This window comes from Tribolium madens, unplaced genomic scaffold (assembly GCF_015345945.1).
Source record: "Tribolium madens isolate multiple individuals breed KSU strain unplaced genomic scaffold, Tmad_KSU_1.1 Scaffold_1;HRSCAF=32;Tcas5.2_LG8, whole genome shotgun sequence".
In the NCBI taxonomy this organism is placed as follows: Eukaryota; Metazoa; Arthropoda; class Insecta; order Coleoptera; family Tenebrionidae; genus Tribolium; species Tribolium madens.
In genome coordinates, this window is record NW_025400984.1 from 11,310,062 (window position 1) to 11,330,061 (window position 20,000).

Sequence of the window (20,000 nt, forward strand, 5' to 3'; positions counted from 1 at the left end):
CTATTATATCAGAGTTTCACTTGACGACTTAGCCAACGATTACCCGTCACAAGTGAATGACACTTGCCTATCAAAAATTGACGTTTGAATTTGATAATCAATCTTGCCAAACTAAGATTTGAGGATAAAAATCAAACACAACAAACAAATACAAGTTTTTATTCAAAATATCTATTGGCAATACTGATCTATGTACTACACAGAGTTCCACTCGACGACTAAGCCAACGATTACTCGTCACAAGTGAATGACAATTGCCCATAAAAATTTGACGTTTGAATTTGACATTCAATGTTGCCAAACTAAGATTTTAAGTTTGAGGATAAAAATCAAAGACAACAAACAAATACAAGTTTTTATCCAAAATATTTATTGGCAACACTGAATTATTTATTACACAGAGTTTCACTTGACGACTAAGCCAACGATTACCCGTCACAAGTGAATGACAATTGTCCATAAAAATTTGACGTTTGAATTTGACAATCAATGTTGCCAAACTAAGATTTCAAGTTTGAGGATAAAAAATTAAAGACAACAAACAAATACAAGTTTTTATTCAAAATATCACATTGTAACTTTAAGAAAATGATTTGTACCTACTGTTAAGTTCAGCATCACCGATTAAACTAATATCTGGAACAAAAAATTTGGAAAAATTTCGGTAAATTTTTAACAAATTCTTACTATCATTGTCACACTCATGAGGTAACAGTTGGCGAGGATCCATAACTCTATTATCACGCAAACTCGTATTAATTTCTAGAAAAAAATTAATAAATTAATTAAAAAACAAAACATTCTTTTAACCTCCTTTAGTGACTTCGTTGTACCACTGTACCAAAAACTTCTTATCTTTGGCCATCCAGATGAGCATTTCCCTCATTGTTTTAACCTTCTCTTTTTGGGCCAAAGCTTGCTCTTTGACATAATAAACCCAAATCCTGGAAAACAAAAAATCCCTAAAAGTTTCCCCCAAAAACCAGTTTTTACCCTAAAGCAACCATCAACAGAGCGACCCCGCCCGGTTTAGTAACATTAAACAAAACCTTCCAAACCACAGCCTCCTCTTCCAAATACTCAATATTGTTAGTCACAATTTCGTAAGTGTAGTTGTAGCCACTAAACGGCCCACAACCCGACGGGGAAACACTAATAACACCCAATTAATTTTTTACTTAACACAAAATTTCTCCAACCTTTTTAGGGTGTACCCATGCGCGGCTATTACCAACAAAACACCAATAAACACCATCATCATAAACCACGTCTGCGTCTGCGCAGCCCGCCATATCTTAGTCGGCGGTTTACAGAATTTGTGAACGCACCCTTGTCTCACATACCAAATTATGAACATTTTTAGAGACACTATGACAGGCAAAATGGGCGAATAAAAGAACCCTACCCAGAATAAAGCTTGGTTGAAAATAATCTGAAGCGTATGTTTGGCAACATTGAATTCGGTTTTAGGGTCACGACCCAAGAGACTAAAAGTAGGATTAAATGACACTTTTGACATTTATGCGACTTACTAAAGGCTTGCAAAGTATACAGAATCGATAATTGTGGTTAAAACAACTGAAAAAATAAAATCGTAAATGACAAAACGGTAGATTTCGGCCCCTAAATGGTTTTCCCAGCAGTCCTGAAACAATCACCATTGAGCTAGAAAAAAATAGAGTGACAATTAACCATACAGTGTTGCCGGATTTAATCAACCAGAATGATAAAATAGAGCCGATAATGACAGAACCAAGTAAATAGGTCCGGATTAGAGTAATATAAAGTGCCGTTCGGGGATTTTCATAATCCTCATATCTGAAATTTTTAATTGTAATCAATTTTTCCAGGGAATTTCGTGTCTTTACGTTGCAACATAGTGGAAAATTGAAGGCAAGACCATGAGAATTACATTGACTACAATTGTTGTCACTAAAACATTGGCACCGTCTTCGTGTCCGTAATTCTCGAGTAGCACCCAGGTTAGCCAACCTACACCCGCAATAATCACCAAAATTAAAATATTTGCCACTATTTGTGTACTATAAGTCCAGAATTTGTAAATACAAGTTTTATCCTCATCATCTCGACGTTCCTCATTTAATAATTCTTTTAATTCGTTAAAAATCCCTAATGATTTCAAATGAGCGGCTTCTTTGGTTGCTATACCAAAATCCCAGCCGCAGAAAATCCGGTTTGCGAAAACATTTTGAAGACCACCTTTAGTCTCAATAAATGTGCGACGATACGATTGGGCAACACTGAAACAATTTTGGTTGGTAAAAGTGACACTTGACATTTGACAATCAATACCAACCTTACGGCTAAAATAAGGAAAGAAATCAAATAAAGCACAACATTTACTGTGAAATAGGCAATAGGCATGTCAAAAAATAAAAACGGAACTAATTGGATTGTATGGTTGGTGTAGTGTCCGTAATAAAGTACAGTGTCGTCAAAAAAACCCTTTACAAAAATAAAATCAAGTTACTAAAACAGGGGAAAAAACTTACATTCCCGATAAAAAAATCCGAAACTTGGAACTGCCCAACATTTGTGTTATTTCCAGTTGCGTCATAGATGATTTGAGGTACTACCAACATAGGAAACGACAATAAAACTACAAGACAATTCATTACGAATAGCCAACGTAAAAACTTGAAATATGAGGCATAACCGGACCCAAACCGGCCTTCTATGTCTTTCAAACTACTCTGCCACAATTCGAAATAATTGAAATTTTTCACGTTGGCAACAAACTAAAACAAACAGAGTAATGTTGGTACCAATGCTACATTTTAGCGCACTTTTTTAAATCTAATACTCGATTTGTATTTCAACCGTTTCCACGACCCGATTGGTTTTTTCTTCGATTTCAGACTCACGGATTTGGTTAGTTTCATTTTGACGCATCTTTTCATGGTCAAACATTGGGGCAAGTCCCTCAAAGCCTCCCTAAAACCCCGTTTAAGCACCACTTTATCTCCTCAAAAAACACGAAAAATACTTCCTCAACTGCTCCGAAACGGGGGTATCCTCCATCAAAGCCCCGTCTTCCTCCAATTTAGCGACGATTTTATTCGCGTGCCCCTCAAAATTGCTCTGGGGGCTAGTGTAACCGCCGACATTGAGTCGTCGGTGGGCGGAGAGAACTCGGGGGCCCCGGAAAGACATCTCGATTTGGTCCGACATGGGGGCTACGAAAGGCGGCACAAACTGGGATTGATAAAGCGCATTGTGTGCTTATCAGTCATTTGAAGGCGATTAAGTGATAAGTCTGTTTACAGGCACTTCCGTGATAAGGTTATTAAGCCGAATTATGAGGCAAAGAGATAAGAGGAAAAACGAGATGCTTACCGTGTGAGTAATTACACACTTAATTAGTTGTTATAATTAATAAATAAAAATAAATGATTTTTTTGAGGTTAGCTAACTGTCATTGGGGTACGTTCCAGTCCAGGTTCAGAATTAGTTGTCGCTTTCCCTATTTTCAATTTTTCTTGCATTTTGTTATGTTTTTTTACGTGAAAATAATCTATTAATAAAATAAATAAAACGCAAAAGTGATAAAATGTAAATTTGAAGTAAAATTTATTTCTAAAAATTGGAAGTGTTGATTATCATGTTAGTTCAATTGTCACACAACAGGTCCCATGGTGTAATGGTTAGCACTCTGGACTTTGAATCCAGCGATCCGAGTTCAAATCTCGGTGGGACCTTCGAAGCAAACTTTTTTTTTCAGTTGTGAAATATGACTAAATTAATTGACCAATTGTTTTGACTTAATTTTAAAAAAATTGTTAAAATTTGATCTCGGAATTAAACTCATTCTCCCATTATATGCGTGTGGATCAATACGAAATACTACTAGAGATGGGTAAAAAGTATCGATGTTTTTCAAACATCGAATATTGGTCAAATACATCGATTTAAAAATGTGTAAGTAGTTTTTTAAATATCGATGTTTTTACTTCGATACATCGAAATTGGTTCAGTTAATTATTTTAAATTATCTTTAATTTTGTTTTAATTTTAAAATTTCATTCATAAAATTTAAATTCGATATTTTTTAACAAAATTAACGATGATGAAGTGATGCAGGTGGTTAAGTTTTGTGTTTGTAGTTTATATTTGTTTATGTTTTATGCAAGAATTGTAAAAAATATGTTTGTATTTTTTTAATGTTCCAAAAATTTATTATTAAAAAAATTGGTAAAGGATTTTTTTTCAATAAAAAACATCGATTAAAAAAACGATTTTTACTTAAAAAAGTATCGATGTTTTGGGGCGATATATATGACATCGATAATTTCTTATTCGATCATCAATGTCACAGAACATCGAAATATATTTTTCGATGTTCCCATCTCTAACCCGTACTTATTGTTATCTCTCTTTTCAACATTTGTAATGGGAAAAACCATTTTGAAGCTAATATTCATACCTTAGTCCCTCTATATCGTCTTAACCATCGTATTATAAGCCCTAAAAAACCTAATAACAGGGAGAAACTTCAATTTTTGACATAAGTCAGAAGCTGTCAAATGTCAAAAACAGACGGTCATGTCGTGTTCTTGATTCACACTACCCCCACTAACAATTATGATACGTTACCATGACAACGTGTAATAACCATGGTAACGATGTGGCGCGAAATTTGAATCATAAACCAAATTCATGAACATAAAAGGCAATAAAAGGTGTAAATAGCGTGATTACATTCAATTTATGGTTTTTCCACTCTTCATTAGAAACACTACAAATAAAAAAATCCAATACTATTCATATTTGAGTACTCAATGATTTCTTATCACGCCTTATCATACCCTTTAACCTCTCGGGTATAAATTCGTCGTTTATATTCCAAAATCAATATTCTCGAAGTGATTCACAATGACAAACCTCTTCCTCGTGTTATTTTGCATAAATCTAGTGTTTGCAAGCGAAAAAAGTGTGCAAAATTTCAAAAATGGCAACAAAGTGTTTTCGGGTGATGTATACAAGGTGAGGTCCAAAAAAACTTGTCACATAAAAAAAATGATTATTTTTAAAGGAAATAGCAAAAAATGAAAAAGACGACTTTGTAGTGTCCCCATTTTCGGCGCAAACCATCCTCGCCTTGGCCCAAAATGGGGCAAAGGGCGAAACTGGTACCGAAATCCGTTCGGCCTTGCGCCTCCCAAACTCCCGCCGCCAAATAAACTCAGTTTTTAAGTCACTTTTATCCAAATTGGGGACCCACAAAGACACTTTCACCCTCCAAACGGCGAATAAAATCTACATCAAGGACAAATACCCCATAAAACCCGGTTTTAACCAAACCGCAACCGAAATTTACCACTCGGAGACCGAAAACATCGATTTCGCCCAAAACGCAATCGCTGCAGAGAAGATCAACACATGGGTGTCCCAGCACACCAACAACACCATCAAGGGCCTCATCGAGCCCCAAAAACTCAACCAAGACACCGTCGCGCTCCTAATCAACGCCATTTACTTCTCGGGGGCGTGGAAGAAGCCCTTCAAGGGGCGCCTCACCAAGAAGCGCCCTTTCAAGGCCCCCAGCGGCGAGCTGGAGGTGGAGATGATGGCCAACAGCGACTTCTTCGGGTACCATGAGAGCAAGGAGCTGGACGCCACGTTCCTGCAAATGCCGTTTCGGGGGGACGCCCATATGGTGGTGGTGCTCCCGAAGGAAGACGCCGGGATTGCCCATTTGGAGTCCCAACTCGAGCTGGTCTACAAGAGCCCCATTTTCACGTGGGAGTACGTCGCTGTGACCATCCCCAAGTTTAAGATTGAGACAAGTGTGGACTTTAAGAGGGTTTTGAGGAGTTTGGGGGTGAAAAAAGCCTTCAGGAAGGCCGATTTTAGTGACTTGGCGGGGGAGAAGGGGGAGATAAGGGTCACGGATGTCGTACAAAAGGCGTTTATTGGGGTTGATGAGGGGGGGGTTGTGGCCAGTGCTGCCACTGCAGTCATTTTTCAACCCAAAAGTCTCAGGCAAAATCCTGGTACCAAAAAATATTTCACAGCCGACCATCCCTTCTTATTTTACATTAAAATCAACGATGTTGTTATTTTTACAGGAAGAGTTCTTTCGCCCGAATTTTAATTCGAATTTTTTAGTATTAATATTTAAATAAAATTACTTTTATTGAGGTTTTAACACTTTTATTGACACACTAGACCACTTTTGCGTCGCATTTTTAATAAAAAGCGTCACAGAGACTTATTATTATTTGATAACAAGTGATAACAATAACAAATATGGTGATTCAGTGATTTGTGTGCGGAAAACGTAAACAAATAGACACTTGAGTGCGTTTTATTACTAGAAATCGATAAAATATTAGCAATAATTCAGTGTTGCCAATAGATTTTTTTGTCACAAACATTTATAGTCACCCGGTATTTTAAACAAAACATCCAAAATGTTTGAAAATAATTTGAAATGGCAAAAAATAGCAGACAATTTCACATTCCTATATTATGTAGGCATGTAAAATCGTTAAAAATTACTGAAAAATCATGAATCAGCTTTGTGCACATTCGGTACTGCGAACATTCGGAGGTTAGTAAACGGGACTCGTAAAAGTTTGGTTATATTGTGAAAATGTTTAATCAGTCTTTTTTACACAATATTTGAGCAACAATAGATGAAATATGTGTAAAATCGAAGAAAAAATTGCTTGAATACTTAACTTACGCAAAAATATAGTTTTTTGTTCTTGGAAAAAAAGCAGTGGCGTAACGTGGACAAGTGTGAATCAATTTTTTTGGTGAAAAAAATCGATAAAAAAGCAAAATCGCAAGCTTGTTAGATTCAGTGAATTAAGAAGTGTTATTCTACGGTCCAATTTGCGTAATTATGCTTTAAATAATATTTTTTTACCAGAAAAAAACTGCGGTTATGTTCTTGTTTTGGACAAAATTTTAGTTTTTTTTTTAATAGAAGGTAATTAACGTGGATGTGCTTTACACAAATATTTAATCAAATAGTTCAATCAGGCGAATTGTTAGTGAATTTTGCATATTTGTTAAGAATAACCAGTGGCGTAACATGGAGAAATTTGATGTGACATTTTGACACATGGCATTTATTTATTGTAATTTATTAACGCCACTTGTGCCTGTTTACACTTACATTTTGCAACCTTCAGTACTACCAACTGTCACAAACTCACCAATCGTAGAAATGAAACAAGAAGTAAAAGATATGAATTTGGACGCTTTTAAGACCGAAATCAAGCAAGAGCCTCTAGACCACTGGTCCACCGTCTTAGTGAAAGAAGAACCAATTGAAGAAAAAGTAACGAAAGAAGAACCCGAAAAATCTGGGAAAGTCTTCACTTGCCCCCATTGCCCATACAGCACGGGATGGAAAAGCAACCTTGGAAAACACATAGTGAGCCGTCACACCTCCTCTGACCAAATCAATTGGTTGCAGTGCCCTCAATGCCCATACCGAGGCAAAACCAGAGACTACCTCAAATGTCACCTCATACACGTCCACAGCATAGCTGTTAAATGGTACCCCTGCCCTCAATGCCCCTTCAAGGCCAAAATGAAACGCCTCCTTGACCGTCACCTCATTCTCACGCACACCGACTCGGAGGAAATCGAATGGTTCCAATGCGAGCATTGCCCATTCAAAGCCAAATTCAGCTATAGTTTGAAACAACATATATTTAGTAGACATACCGATGACAGCGCCATCAAGTGGTTCCAATGCGACTTATGTGAGTTTAAAGCTAAACGCAAACGCAACTTGCAGTTGCACCAACTTCACAAACATACAAATGAGCGTGAAATCAAGTGGTTTTATTGCGACTCCTGCGATTGCAAATTTAAGAGAAAACAGTCGTTGAGGTCACATGTGGCAACAGTGCACAATAAGAGGAAATTCGAAACTAGGGAAATCCCGGTTTTTATTGACAATCAGTTATGTTGGCGACGAATCGTCGTTGAGAAGGAGGGGCCAGAGGCGGAGTTTAAATGCAACCAATGCGCGTTTGCCACATGTGACAAAATCATATTCAAACAACATGTTTTGAAGACACATACAGTGACGGAAATCAAGAAAGAAGATGATTGTATTGTGAAGAAAACTTACAAGACGAAGGATGTTGTCGTAATGGTTGGGGATGTTCCTTGTGTCAAAAAAGTCATAGATGGTCCGTTGTAGAATTAATTTTTGTGTTTGTAAATAAAGAAGTGAAGGGAGACCCCAAATTTGTTGTTTTATTTTTACAAAAAAATTTAAATGTCAAATTAGCCCCCACCAGAGGGCGCTAAAATACATTAAAAACTTTAACAAAAGGATTATTTGACTTTTTTCTAATAAAAATTAATTTTTGTAGTGTGTTTTTTTTAATCAAAGTTTAACAATTTATCGATTATGCCCTTTGGTCCCTAAAAAAGTGTGAACGTACCCCAAACACGAATGATTTTTTGATTCATTTTTAGTTTCTAATCATACAATTCTTATTAACTTTCCTCGTTTTTTAATAATGTTATTTTTTCTTGTGACTGCTTCATAAAAAAGTAATTTCTTGTTTCTAACCTAAATTGTTTTTGAACGTACCCCAAACACATGTTGCTTTCACCTTTTGTTTGAGACGATTAATTAGTTCCGTCTACTCTGCATGTTTGTCTCTTTTGTTACTTTTTCTTGTATAATCATCTTTTTTATTCATTTTTAACATAAAAATCCCCACAAGTAACCAAATGAGGTATGTACACTTACTCTGTGTTTATGTAAACAAATTAATTTTTACTTAACCTTTAAGAAAATTCTTGCCTACCTTGCAATTTCAAAGTCACGTCGACACTTAATTGGCACAATTTTCAATAAAAAAAATGACAATGTCAAAGCCACCTATTTCTTTTAGTTACAGACAAAAATGACACACCTCCAAAACAACCACGACTACAGTTTCGCCCAAATTTATTTACAAACATGCAGAGAAGTCCAATTTTTAGCCAACACAAACACAATATACAACGAAACGGCGGTACCATCAGTGGTACTACCAAAGGAGGAACCACCCATCATAGTTTTGGACGACGACGACACTTGGAACCCTCCACTGGTACCCGAACCCAACGATCTGCAGGTCACAGGAGTTGGCGTCCTGAAGGAATGGATCGATTTTAGTGAACTATCAGTGAACCCTCAAACTGCCGTTGCTAGGAAACAACAAGTGAACCAACCTCAAAAGCACCATGAAACTGCCGTCGCTAGGCAACAACATGTCAACCACATGAACCAAGAATCTGAACATTTTAAACTAAACAAAAATAAAGTTGGCGTTGCTATTGCTGCCAACCATGAGGGTGAAACAAACCCTAAAAATGGCGAAATTGCTGTGAACCCCCACGAAACTGCTAACGTGGAGTCTCAGGAAGATGAAATGGGGGAGAATTGGGCCGACGTGGACGTGGAGGAGGCCCCCGAGTCGCCCGCCCCTCAAACCTCAAAATTCGCTTGTTCGCAATGCTCGTACCAGACTGATTGGAAGAGTAATTTGAACAAACACGTGATCAGTCGTCACCAATCAGAGGATGAGATCAAATGGCATAAGTGTGCCCACTGTCCCTACAAGGGTAAAACAAGTGAATACCTCAAAATCCATCTACGCCAACTGCATGAACCCTTCGTGCAGTGGTTCTACTGTAGTAAATGTCCCTTGAAGTTTAAATTAAATAATACACTCAAGGCCCATATTCTCGCCACACATACAGCCCCCGAAGACATCAAGTGGTTCCAGTGTGATAAATGCGACTTCAAATTCAAGTTTAAGAACCAATTGGTGAAACACGAAACTAATAAACATTTGACTGCTGGTGAAATAAATTGGTTCAAGTGCAATAATTGTGATTATAAGTCAAAGTGGAAAAAGGTATTAAAAATGCATATTATGAGTAAACATACGGGGTATGAGGAGAGTGAGGAGACTAAATGGCACGTTTGCAATAAGTGTGGGCGTTTATTGAAAGGTAAACAAGCCTTGAATACTCATCTAAGTTCGTATCATTGCGAAACGAAAAGAAAAAAATCCACAAATGAAGAAAATGACAGAGAATGGAAGTGTGACACGTGCGGGTTTAAAACTTTCAGTAGAAAAGCCTTCGAAGAGCATTTCAAGACAGACGGGAGGTCGTATTTTTGTGCATGAAGTGTATTTTTAATAAATTTTATAATTCATTTACCGCTTTTTTTTAACCATTTGTTGACTTTGGGCTCTTTGGGTTGGTCACAAATCCGTAAAAATTGTCAAGTTTTAATTTAGATTTAACGAAAAACGCCACAATTAATCCGCAATGTGAATAACGGCACCTCGAAATACGTTAACAGGGCGCCTTTTTATTATTGAAGTCATTATTATCAAAATTTGATCAAGTAGTAACATTCGTTGTGTTACGTTGGTGTTTGATTTCTCACCAAGTCAAACAAATTTGAATTGTAGATTCTAGTCTAGATAATTAAAGCTTGTAGACACCAAAATAATCGAATTTATTTGTAAAGAGAAACAAAGCAAAAACTTTTTATATAAAAAAACTTAGATTACCGCTTCTTTTTGAACCATTGGTTGACTTTGGGCTCGTTGGGTTGGTCACAAATCCGTAAAAATTGTCAAGTTTTAATTCAGATTTAACGAAAAACGCCACAATTAATCCGCAATGTGAATAACGGCACCTCGAAATACGTTAACACGGCGCCTTTTTATTATTTAAGTCATTATTATCAAAATTTGATCAAGTAGTAACATTCATTGCGTTACGTTGGTGTTTGATTTCTCACCAAGTCAAACAAATTTGAATTGTAACGGTTAGTTTTTTTCTATGACTGTAGTGAAAACGTAAAATGTCAGAAACTGAAGAAGAATATGCGCTTAAATTTAACCTCAAAGGGCACAAAAAGCCCATTACTGGTATTTCCTTCCACCCCAATGCCAAACAATTTGCCAGCAGTAGCGAAGACTCCACTCTCATGGTGTGGAATGTTGCCCAAAACACCCGAAGTTATAGTTTCAAGGGGCACAGCGACTCGGTGACAGGTGTGGAATACTCCCCCAGCGGTGAACTCCTAGCCTCTTGCTCCCAAGACCAAACACTCCGCATTTGGGTGACGAAACAGTCTCAAATGGGGACTTGTATGGAAATCAGAGCTCACTTATCACCAGTCCGGTGTCTGGCTTTCGCCCCCCAAGGCACTCAAGTACGCTTCTAACCCATTCTCACCAAACCAAATAACCCCAAAAATTCCAGATAATCACCGGATCAAATGACAAATCAATGAAATTATGGTCAGTGGCGCGGAAAAACTTCTTGAAGTCTTTCGTGGGGCACACCAGTTGGGTCCGCAGTGTGCATTTCGCACAAGACGGTCAAAAAATCGTCTCATGTGCTGACGACCAAACTATCCGCGTTTGGGACCCCATTTCAGGGCAAAACACCCACACATTCCGCACCAAAGGTTTTTACCCCAATAAAATCACAATTTTTGCAGTGTTTTTTTTTCTAGCGGGGCCCTGCAGTGTGGCGCTCCACCCCAACGGAAATAACATCGCTGTGGCTATGAATTCAGGCTCAGTGCGAGTTTATGATATACGAAATGAAAAACTCAATCAACACTATGTTTTGCATGATAGCACGACTTGTGTATGTTGGCACCCCTGTGCGAATTTTCTCCTCACTTCGGGGAAAGACGGCAAAGTTCATTTGGTTGATGTCATGGAAGGGCGACCGTTGTACACGTTCGGGGGGCACGAGGGGGCTGTAATGACAGTGAGATTCAACAAAGAGGGTGATTATTTCGCGTCAGGGGGCGCGGACAAGCGCATCTTGGTGTGGAAAGTCAATCTGAGCAACTAGTGATAAGTCTTAAGTATTTATTTTTACCCACTTTAATACATTTTTAAAGAATTTACTCGTTTTATTTCACTGACTTAACAAATTAACAGGTTTTGTTGGTTGCATAAACTCAATTTATTTACTAAAAGATTGAGTTTTTTAATTTTTTATCTAGATAAAATACGAACTGGTGAGAATAAATGATTAACTAATAAATTTTTTGCAAAATTAGTTAAGTATAACAGAAACAAATTGAGGTGTGTTGTTGGTTGCTTGGCCTGCCACATAACCTTAAATTTTAAATACATTAAAAACGGCTATTTTAATTATGTATATGAATGAAATACAAATTAATATCAATAAATAATTAATTATTACACAGTTTTTTATACAATTAATTAAGTATAAAATAAATGTATAGTGTATTGGTGGTTGCCTAGTATGCTGCAATTAAATTCATTTAACGGAAAATAAGTTTTTAAATTATTTACTTGAATAAAACACAAACTAATGCCAATAATTGACTAATTGTGCAATCCACAAAATTAATAATGTATAAAACGTCTGTTTTTAAGTTTAAAATTGTTTCACCAGTGGCGTAACATGTGCAAGGGCCAAGCAGCGCATTAATCAAGTCGCTCGAAACTTTCACTCAAATGTCATTGCAAAATGTCGAAAACTTTCTAAATTCCGCATTCCGGCCACTGTTTTGAAAATGCTAGTGTTGATAATCCCCCTCGAAGTACTAATTTTAGTGACTTGGTTCAACATCCTAATCATATCGTGTTCCTTGTGTTTAATTTAAATTTCCCGGTAATTTTCGTCAAAATTTTCCGTGATGGCAGGTCGCATTCCGTCGAAAACCGGTTCAAAACCGTCGAATTTGCGCGCCCCCCGAAGCCAAACATCGGCAAAGGGGCCCCCCGAGCCGGCCAAAGAGTCAAAATTCGAACTTCCCGCGCTGAGCATCCCGTTCAAGCCGAAGACCACGATCGAGCTCGAGTTGAAAAAAATGAAACAGCGGATGATGCGGAGACATGCGCCCCCAGGGGAGGACATGAAGGGCATAAGGACCATTCTTCAAACCCTGAAGAAAAAGGGCGTAACAGTTCAGGAGTTTATAGGCCTGGTGGCGCCCTACACAGCCGATGCGGGCGCCACCTTACGGAGTGTCATGAACGACGATTTGAACTCGTTTCGAAAATTGGCGCGAAAAGTCTACGAGACTATAACACAAGACAATAGCGACGTTCTTCTCAACCAACAATTGCAACTAGCTGAGTATTACAGAGAGAAGAAGGCGTTGCTTCATGATAAGATGATGCGCCATATTGAAGAAATATACATGATGGCGCCCAATTTCGATTTTGACAAATACGCCGCCGAGAAGGAGAAATATCTCAAAGAACTTTTCCCAATCCCTGATGAGGTTTTAAATAACGTTTTGAAATTTTTTTCTAGTATTTTTTTTTTTAGTTACAAGTCGAGCCTGAAGAAATCGAGATGATGAAACGTCAAGCCGCCTATCACCGCCTCCAATGGCTCCGTTCGGAGGGGGAGCGTCTCAACGAGGAGAACAATCGGTTGAAAACCCGCCTCCAACAACTGAAACAAATGCACAAGGAGGAGCAACGCAAGATGATGGAGGCGGAGCTAGTGGCTGAGGCTAAAAAGGAAGCCCTTGAAGCCGAGCAAGCGGCTAAAGTCGAAACTTTGGAACAATTAAACGAATCACTTGAAAAATCAATCATTTCGAAAGAGTCTAGCATGAGGGAGAAGACAGATGAGGCGGCTTTGAGGGCCCCCCACACCTCCAAACTGCAGAAGAAGAAGTCGAAAGGGGCGGTGAGGAAAAAACGACCGGCGTGGAATGAGGTAGCGGCGTATGAGATGGAGGTGGAGGCTGCGGAGGCGGCGCAAGTGAGTGAAGCAGCGGCTGAATTGGAGAGGGAGAGATCGCCGTTTCATTATTCGCCGCCACGATCGCCGCGACAGGATATGAGCGAGACACGCCCACAGGAGGAGGGGCAGTTTGGTAGGAGGGGCGCGTATAGGCCCAAGGATATGTGGGGCGGGTTTTATTAAGGCGGGGCATTGTTTTTATTAAAATTATTGTTTTAAACACAAAAAACTGAAATTTTAGAGGATTTTTAATAAAGCACAATAAATTGTGACAACTTTTTTGATTTTTGTGATCACAAATTACGTTTTCTGTGATCTCGAAAAATTTTTAATTAAATTTTCTGTGATTAACATTTTTTGTAGGCGGGGCATGTTGGTTGATCGTTTTGATTGAAATTATTGTTTTAAACATAAAAAAAATTGAAATTTTAGTGGATTTTTAATATTTTGTGACGACGTGCTACTTTTTCATCGATTTTTTGAAATTTTTAGAGGGTCTTAATGTATTTGCGACCTCAAGCAATTTTGTGCAGATTTTTTTGTTTATTTGCCTTAATTTGGCGCCCTTTTTTAAACCTGAACTACCCTCTGTCAATTAATATCCAATGATCTACTGTACTGTAGTTACAAATGAGTAATTTAGTAAACCACCGAGTTGTGTATATGATTTTTTCAAGTAATTGTTAGCTCATCACGTCGTATTAATTTAGTTAGTTCCGTTTAATGTGTTTTTAATTGAAATAATGCCAAAAGTCAAACAATTGGTACTACTGGTAGGTGAAATGTCCCAAAACATAACCTTATTTTGTATCAAATAAATTCGAATAATGTACCTTAAAGTGTTGTTACTCTCGGTATTTCTCGCTGTGATTGCGATAATTTATCGCTTAAAATCCGTCCAAAACCCCAACCTCATTACCGCCGCCGACTTGCGCCTCTTCAACGGTAAAGACAGCCCCAATTTGTACTTATCAATCCTGGGCAAAGTCTTCGACGTGTCAAAAGGCTCCGCACATTACGGCCCCGGCGCCCCTTACAATTTTTTCACGGCGAAAGACACCTCCCGTAGTTTTATCACCGGAGAATTCACTCAAGTCGACGACCGAGTGGCCGATTTGGGGCCCGCTGATTTGCGCTCCCTGAATCAGTGGCTCCGCTTTTACCACAAAGAATACAAACTTGTGGGGAAACTAATCGGGCGGTATTACGACGAAACGGGGAAGTTGACCCAATACGGGAGGGAAGTAAAGCGACTTTTGCGGCAAGCAGAACGCGAGAAGGAGTCTCACGAGGAGGAAAAGCTCAACTTTCCGCCTTGTAACGTGGAATGGAACGCCGAAACGGGGAGTCGTGTCTGGTGCACGGAGAGGAGTGGCGGAGTCTCGAGACACTGGGTGGGGTACCCGAGACAGCTCTACGAACCCGGATCGCAAACTTACAGGTGTGCTTGTGTCCAATTTGGGGGAATTTCAGCCAATTTCAAACAATACGACGGGTGTGATCCTGACTCAGTTAGTTGTTTTGTTAAATCGTAAATAAAACCAATTTTTTTTTGTTAATTTTAATCAACTTCGTTAATTTCAGAGAGCTTTTCGAGTAAATATTTTAGGGTGATTTTGTGGTTGTTTTCTTTTCTTTCAATAGCTGACATGATTTTCGCTTTGAATTTTCTCTTTTTTATTTTATTTATTTGTGGTGAAGTATAGAGTTTTCTGGTACACTCAGTTTCTGTGTCTTCATAAACTGTTTCTAGAGTGGAATTCAGTCTTTTGGTTCTTTTGTCTAAATAGTAATTTTCTTTTAAAGTCATTCCTTTCTTCATGGGTTTTGATGAAACTCTTCGTTTTTCCAAATAATTGATGGAAAATTTGGTTTTTAGACGCGCAGAACGACGCAATTCACTTGAAGTGTCTTCTGTGGGGGATTTGGGGCTATTTGAAGTGTCTTTTTCGCTCTCGTTTATCCTCAATGAGGCCATTGTGTCCTCCAAGTCCATTTTCAGTATTCTAAAACTCAGTTCCAAGTATTTTATAAGAAAAAAAGAAATTATACCAAAATCAGTTGTCCCTTGTGTGTGTTTTCAAAAAATAAACAACTGTAAACAAATTCAAATATTAAATTAAAAAACAATAATACAAGCATAAACGTCATTTAAGTTTCAGTTGAGTCGATAATGTAGGAATTTGTAATGCTCCAAATCAATTTTCGGTGCCCTAAAACTTAATTCCAGGAATTTTTTAAGAGAAAAATGTAATTCTTATAAAACAACCTGGCTTTTGTGTAAGTTTTCAAAAAAATAAATAATTGAACAAGCCGATAATGTAGGAAGCTGTAACAAAACCAAAATTTTGTTTTGGTACATTTTATCGAACAGTTGTTGGACTTTTAACATAATTTAAGGCGGGTAAATTCTTGGATTATTTTTTAATAATTTTCACAGTAGATCAAACAACTTTACAGATGGTATATCAAGTTTCAAAAAAAAAGCGCCAACTTGCTTCACCCCGTCGATTTTTCCCCCTTTTGACCCTTTATTTAAAACGGCATGTGCTTCAAATGTCACAATTCCTACATTTTTTTACATAATTACGTTTTTGTGTTTGTTTTCCCAAAAAATAAATAATTGAACACACCGATAATGTAGGAAGCTGTAACCTAAACACAACCGATTGAACTAAAATTACTTCAATTTTAATACAAAGCCGGATAAATTTCTAAATTATTTTTTTTTTGATTTTCACAGTACTTCAAACAACTTTAGATGGTACCAAAACGGCATGTGCTTCAGATTTCGCAATTACTACACTTTTTTCTTGTTTATGTTTTTGTTTGTTTTCCAAAAGCCGATAATGCAGGAAGCTGTAGCAAAAACAAAACTTTGTTTTAGTACATTTAACCGACCAGTTGTGGGACTTAGCATAATTTAAAATGAAATAAAAACAATAGAACTTGAAATAAAACTTGAATTCGTTTAATTATTACACAAAGCCCGTTGAATTACTGAAATATTTATTCACAATTTTCACAGTAGATCAAACAACTTGACAGATGGTAGCTCAAGTTTAAAAACAAGCGCGAAGTTGCTTCACAATTTCGCATTTCCCCCCTTTTGTACCAATTTATTCAAAAGGACATGTGCTTCCTCGTAGAAGGGGCTTGCTTCGCTCCTCACGCGATTAATCCACGCACTTAAAACCGGTCTTCCTTCAGTCGGATCAAATCCCGCAATTCCTACAATTTTTTACTTTTTTTTGTAATTTTTCTTTAATTATTTCTTACTTGGTTGTTCGATTTCGCAAGCGGCGAAAATATCAGCCACCGAAATTCGGTCTCCACACAAATAAGGGGTGTCAGCCAACCAAATATTTTGAATTTGGTCCAAACACGTATTCATGTTGTCTTCGTATTTTTGCATGGTTTCGGGAGTTGTTTTTCGTCCAGTGAGCCTGGGAAAGAGCCACTTTCGCTGGAAGTAGAGGGCACAGAAGGCCCTGGTGTTGTTGTGCTGCCATTCGAGGTATTCGTCAACGCGGGCTTGGGCTTTGGTCTCTTTGGGGTACCAGTTGTTGTCGATGTTGTGCACCTTAGAAACGTACCGAATAATGGCCACACTGAAACGAATTGTGGGAATTTGCTGAAAAAATCACTCTTTACCTTTCAGTGAGTCTGAAATCGGCATCGTGAATGAAAGGCACTTTTTGAAAACGGTTCAAATTCGTTTTAAACTCCTCGCTAAAGTGTTCACCTACGACATACTTATTAGTACTAATTTGTTACTCCAAATTTTTGCAAAATTACCTTTCTGCAATGCGACTTGAAACAACTCAAAAGGCACTTTATTAATCTTGAAAAAAATATACAAAGCCCGCGAGGGCTGCGACAAAAAATCCAAATACAATTTGAGAGTCATTGCAAACAACTCAAAGGTCGAAGTCCTCTCCTGACTTCAACACAAGAAAATAAAATACAGCAGGAGAATGTTGAGTCTCCCACTTTAGTTATTTATTTTTTAATTTTGTTAATTTCCCCCCCTCCCAGGTTGGTAATACCATAACCTAGAACAATCACAACAGAGTTGCCAAGTTTGGTGAAATTTCACCAGATCTGGTGATTTTCATGTTAGTCTAAAACTTTTTTGTAAAGATTCTAATATCTGGTGATTTTTTTAAAATCAAAAAGCTATTTTTCGTGCATCTTCCACGTTTTCAACCAGAAACTTGATTATTTCGAATACTTTTTCAGCTAGAAACACAATTATTTCACAAAACCTCGTTAAAGACAATCTAAAAACAACAACTAGACCAAAAACGGCGTTTTTTGGCCCTTTTGAACTGTTTACAGATTTGTCAACAAGAAATTACCACCTAGAATTTGTATTTTTAGGAAAATTACGTTTTTCATGTTGTTTGTAATGACTTAACCTAAATTTTTGACACTAGTTACGATATGAAACTTTTGTTTGTCACCACAAACCAACCTAACCCAATTAATGGCAACCTATTCACAAATATCCCTAAATTCTAGGGAGTAATTTCTTGTTGATACGGTAATAAGCACGTTTTTGACATAAAAACAAACAAAATTCTAAAAATTTCGTTAAAGCAGTCAAAAAAAATACAAAATTAAATTGAAATTGATATTATTTTTACTTGTTCCTCTAGATTTACTTCGTTTTTGAAACAGAGGCTCATTTATTTTGCAAAATCTTGTCCAAACGCGCTTAAAAATCACAAAAACAATCGATATCAATGTTATTTTGTTTATTTCACTTGATTTAACCGCTTTTTGAGCAAAATAAAACAAAAATAAGCTGAGAAACCACAAAATTTGGCTTTTAAGCGCTCTAAAAAATCCAGAAATTAAGTCTAGAATTACATTTCTCGAGCATTTTAACACGTTTTTCAGCTATAAACGCAATTATTTCGCAAAATTTTCTTGAAAACAAGCCATTTTTGCCTTTTTCAAGAGTTTGAGCGGATTTTTAAGTGCGTTTTTTTGCGAGATATAACCACACAAATCGTAATCTGGTGAAAATTTTGCGAATTTTTCAACTCGGATCTGGTGAATTTTATGTTTTTGATCTGACAACACTGAGCACAATGACACGTAATTCTCATCAAAAGATAACAAAAAGTTGACCAATTGAATCACAAGTTTCAATGCAAAACAAATTCAAGTGTTTTTTAATACTTTTTAGATAAGAAACAAGTAAATAGATAAGAGTCCCACAGATTAGATAACGCAAAATTGTGCTGATTAAATGTTAAACCACACGTGTTTGACAGTCATCTCGAACACGTGACCTAATAAGGCGCAATGATTGGCTGTCGTGTCAATCACGTGACAATTAATTTGAAAAAGGGCGCCAAATGTTTATTTCTCGTCGACTAAAACGCCGTTTTGGAATGTAGTTTTTATTTTAAATCGAACAATACAAAACTTAGGTTTTAAGTAGCAAAAAATAAATTAGTGGTACAAAAACTCGCTTAATTTTCTTTCAAACTGTTGATGTACCTTTCGAGCAAAACCTTCAAGCCGTTGGTGTTGTAAACCTTCAAAAAGGTGAGAAACGACACCGGAAGATTATTATTGCAAATCTGATAACCGGTGACGAACTTGTAGAAGAGGAAAAAATCGCGAGGAACGTATTTCTCGACTTGGGTCATTTCAAACACGTATTCCTCCACTGTGAGATTATCTTTGGGGCTAAAAACGGCCGTTTTGGGGAGTTGTATGATTTCTTGGTCGTTGGTAGCACTGTATGCACCATCGCTCGAAATACTATCAATGAACAATTTTTTCTGCGTCTCGTCGAAATACCGAATGAGAGTGTTATTGTTCTTGTAGTAGAAGAGTTTGCCGTGGGGGATTTGCCGTCGGGGATTCACCGACTCGCCACTGCTCACGCTAATCGTGTCGACGTCGTCCGACTCCCGCCGATCTGCAACGAGCACACTTTACTGTTTGTGTTGCTTAGCAACAAAGCCCAACTCTGTGATTTACCCGTGCTGACGATCACCGATTGTTGTTGCGGTTTCGGGTCAATTCGGACGCCCTTCGCCAAAAGGTCCTTAATTAGGAACAATTGCGGCATTTTTGGGTCACCTAAAAGGACAAAAATAAATAAAAGGCACTAGAAATTTTTTTGTGTACTTTTTTGGTCTTTTTTCTTGCTTTCGACGGTTAGATCAATGGCTGCGACCACTGGGGGCGACTCTAGTTTCCGCTTCCGGGGCACT

General features: G+C 37.6%; 9 protein-coding genes and 1 non-coding gene across 13 annotated transcripts in view; 7 read left to right on the forward strand and 3 right to left on the reverse strand.

Annotated features, from left to right (window-relative positions):
- Positions 1–540: 540 nt before the first annotated feature.
- On the reverse strand, positions 541–3,465 carry LOC123016157 (transmembrane channel-like protein 5). 2 transcript variants are annotated; one of them, XM_044416381.1, is made up of 13 exons: positions 3,358–3,465; positions 3,008–3,197; positions 2,808–2,955; positions 2,514–2,759; positions 2,318–2,466; positions 1,869–2,261; positions 1,698–1,818; positions 1,533–1,645; positions 1,200–1,487; positions 994–1,152; positions 811–944; positions 688–762; positions 541–636 (listed from the first exon to the last, which is right to left on the reverse strand). In XM_044416381.1, exons 2-13 carry the CDS (start codon positions 3,190–3,192, stop codon positions 581–583), a joined length of 2,067 nt encoding a protein of 688 aa, XP_044272316.1. In that variant the 5' UTR covers positions 3,193–3,197; positions 3,358–3,465; the 3' UTR covers positions 541–580. The 2 variants fall into 2 exon arrangements, with proteins under 2 accessions (XP_044272316.1, XP_044272315.1); XM_044416380.1 differs by having other exon boundaries at positions 3,008–3,216; positions 3,358–3,418.
- LOC123016158 (zinc finger protein ZFAT-like) lies at positions 3,257–10,211 on the forward strand. Of its 2 annotated transcripts, none has more exons than XM_044416383.1 (2): positions 3,257–3,360; positions 8,895–10,211. In XM_044416383.1, exon 2 carries the CDS (start codon positions 8,907–8,909, stop codon positions 10,179–10,181), a length of 1,275 nt encoding a protein of 424 aa, XP_044272318.1. In that variant the 5' UTR covers positions 3,257–3,360; positions 8,895–8,906; the 3' UTR covers positions 10,182–10,211. The 2 variants fall into 2 exon arrangements, with proteins under 2 accessions (XP_044272318.1, XP_044272317.1); XM_044416382.1 differs by lacking the exon at positions 3,257–3,360 and adding an exon at positions 8,584–8,735.
- Trnaq-uug lies at positions 3,648–3,719 on the forward strand. The gene has a single exon. It is a non-coding gene; the product is annotated as a tRNA-Gln (tRNA).
- LOC123016159 (serine protease inhibitor 42Dd-like) lies at positions 4,812–6,162 on the forward strand. The gene is made up of 2 exons (XM_044416384.1): positions 4,812–5,004; positions 5,054–6,162. Exons 1-2 carry the CDS (start codon positions 4,894–4,896, stop codon positions 6,113–6,115), a joined length of 1,173 nt encoding a protein of 390 aa, XP_044272319.1. The 5' UTR covers positions 4,812–4,893; the 3' UTR covers positions 6,116–6,162.
- On the forward strand, positions 6,262–8,274 carry LOC123016160 (zinc finger protein ZFAT-like). 2 transcript variants are annotated; one of them, XM_044416385.1, is made up of 2 exons: positions 6,262–6,574; positions 7,164–8,274. In XM_044416385.1, exons 1-2 carry the CDS (start codon positions 6,532–6,534, stop codon positions 8,186–8,188), a joined length of 1,068 nt encoding a protein of 355 aa, XP_044272320.1. In that variant the 5' UTR covers positions 6,262–6,531; the 3' UTR covers positions 8,189–8,274. The 2 variants fall into 2 exon arrangements, with proteins under 2 accessions (XP_044272320.1, XP_044272321.1); XM_044416386.1 differs by lacking the exon at positions 6,262–6,574 and adding an exon at positions 6,584–7,109.
- A 589-nt stretch (positions 10,212–10,800) lies between the features above and the next one.
- LOC123003843 (POC1 centriolar protein homolog A) lies at positions 10,801–11,928 on the forward strand. The gene is made up of 3 exons (XM_044396864.1): positions 10,801–11,224; positions 11,275–11,482; positions 11,531–11,928. The coding sequence occupies exons 1-3, from the start codon at positions 10,871–10,873 to the stop codon at positions 11,878–11,880; spliced, it is 912 nt and encodes a 303-aa protein (XP_044252799.1). The 5' UTR covers positions 10,801–10,870; the 3' UTR covers positions 11,881–11,928.
- Positions 11,929–12,494: 566 nt separating this feature from the next.
- LOC123003825 lies at positions 12,495–14,033 on the forward strand. The gene is made up of 2 exons (XM_044396838.1): positions 12,495–13,288; positions 13,336–14,033. The coding sequence occupies exons 1-2, from the start codon at positions 12,698–12,700 to the stop codon at positions 13,942–13,944; spliced, it is 1,200 nt and encodes a 399-aa protein (XP_044252773.1). The 5' UTR covers positions 12,495–12,697; the 3' UTR covers positions 13,945–14,033.
- A 286-nt stretch (positions 14,034–14,319) lies between these two features.
- Positions 14,320–15,375, forward strand: LOC123003706 (neuferricin homolog). Its single transcript, XM_044396660.1, has one exon. The coding sequence runs from the start codon at positions 14,589–14,591 to the stop codon at positions 15,294–15,296; it is 708 nt and encodes a 235-aa protein (XP_044252595.1). The 5' UTR covers positions 14,320–14,588; the 3' UTR covers positions 15,297–15,375.
- A 1,335-nt stretch (positions 15,376–16,710) lies between these two features.
- LOC123016374 (glutathione S-transferase theta-1) lies at positions 16,711–17,824 on the reverse strand. Its single transcript, XM_044416731.1, has 4 exons — positions 17,560–17,824; positions 17,416–17,506; positions 17,041–17,372; positions 16,711–16,992 (listed from the first exon to the last, which is right to left on the reverse strand). Exons 1-4 carry the CDS (start codon positions 17,669–17,671, stop codon positions 16,847–16,849), a joined length of 681 nt encoding a protein of 226 aa, XP_044272666.1. The 5' UTR covers positions 17,672–17,824; the 3' UTR covers positions 16,711–16,846.
- A 1,343-nt stretch (positions 17,825–19,167) lies between these two features.
- The window catches only part of LOC123004151, a 6,356-nt gene continuing 5,523 nt past the window's right edge, over positions 19,168–20,000 (reverse strand). Inside the window, exons 4-6 of the mRNA XM_044397269.1 lie at positions 19,915–19,998; positions 19,765–19,866; positions 19,168–19,702 (exon numbers count right to left, since the gene is read on the reverse strand). Coding sequence (XP_044253204.1) covers positions 19,248–19,702; positions 19,765–19,866; positions 19,915–19,998 — 641 coding nt within the window. The 3' untranslated portion in view covers positions 19,168–19,247. The remainder of the gene's footprint in view (positions 19,703–19,764; positions 19,867–19,914; positions 19,999–20,000) is intronic.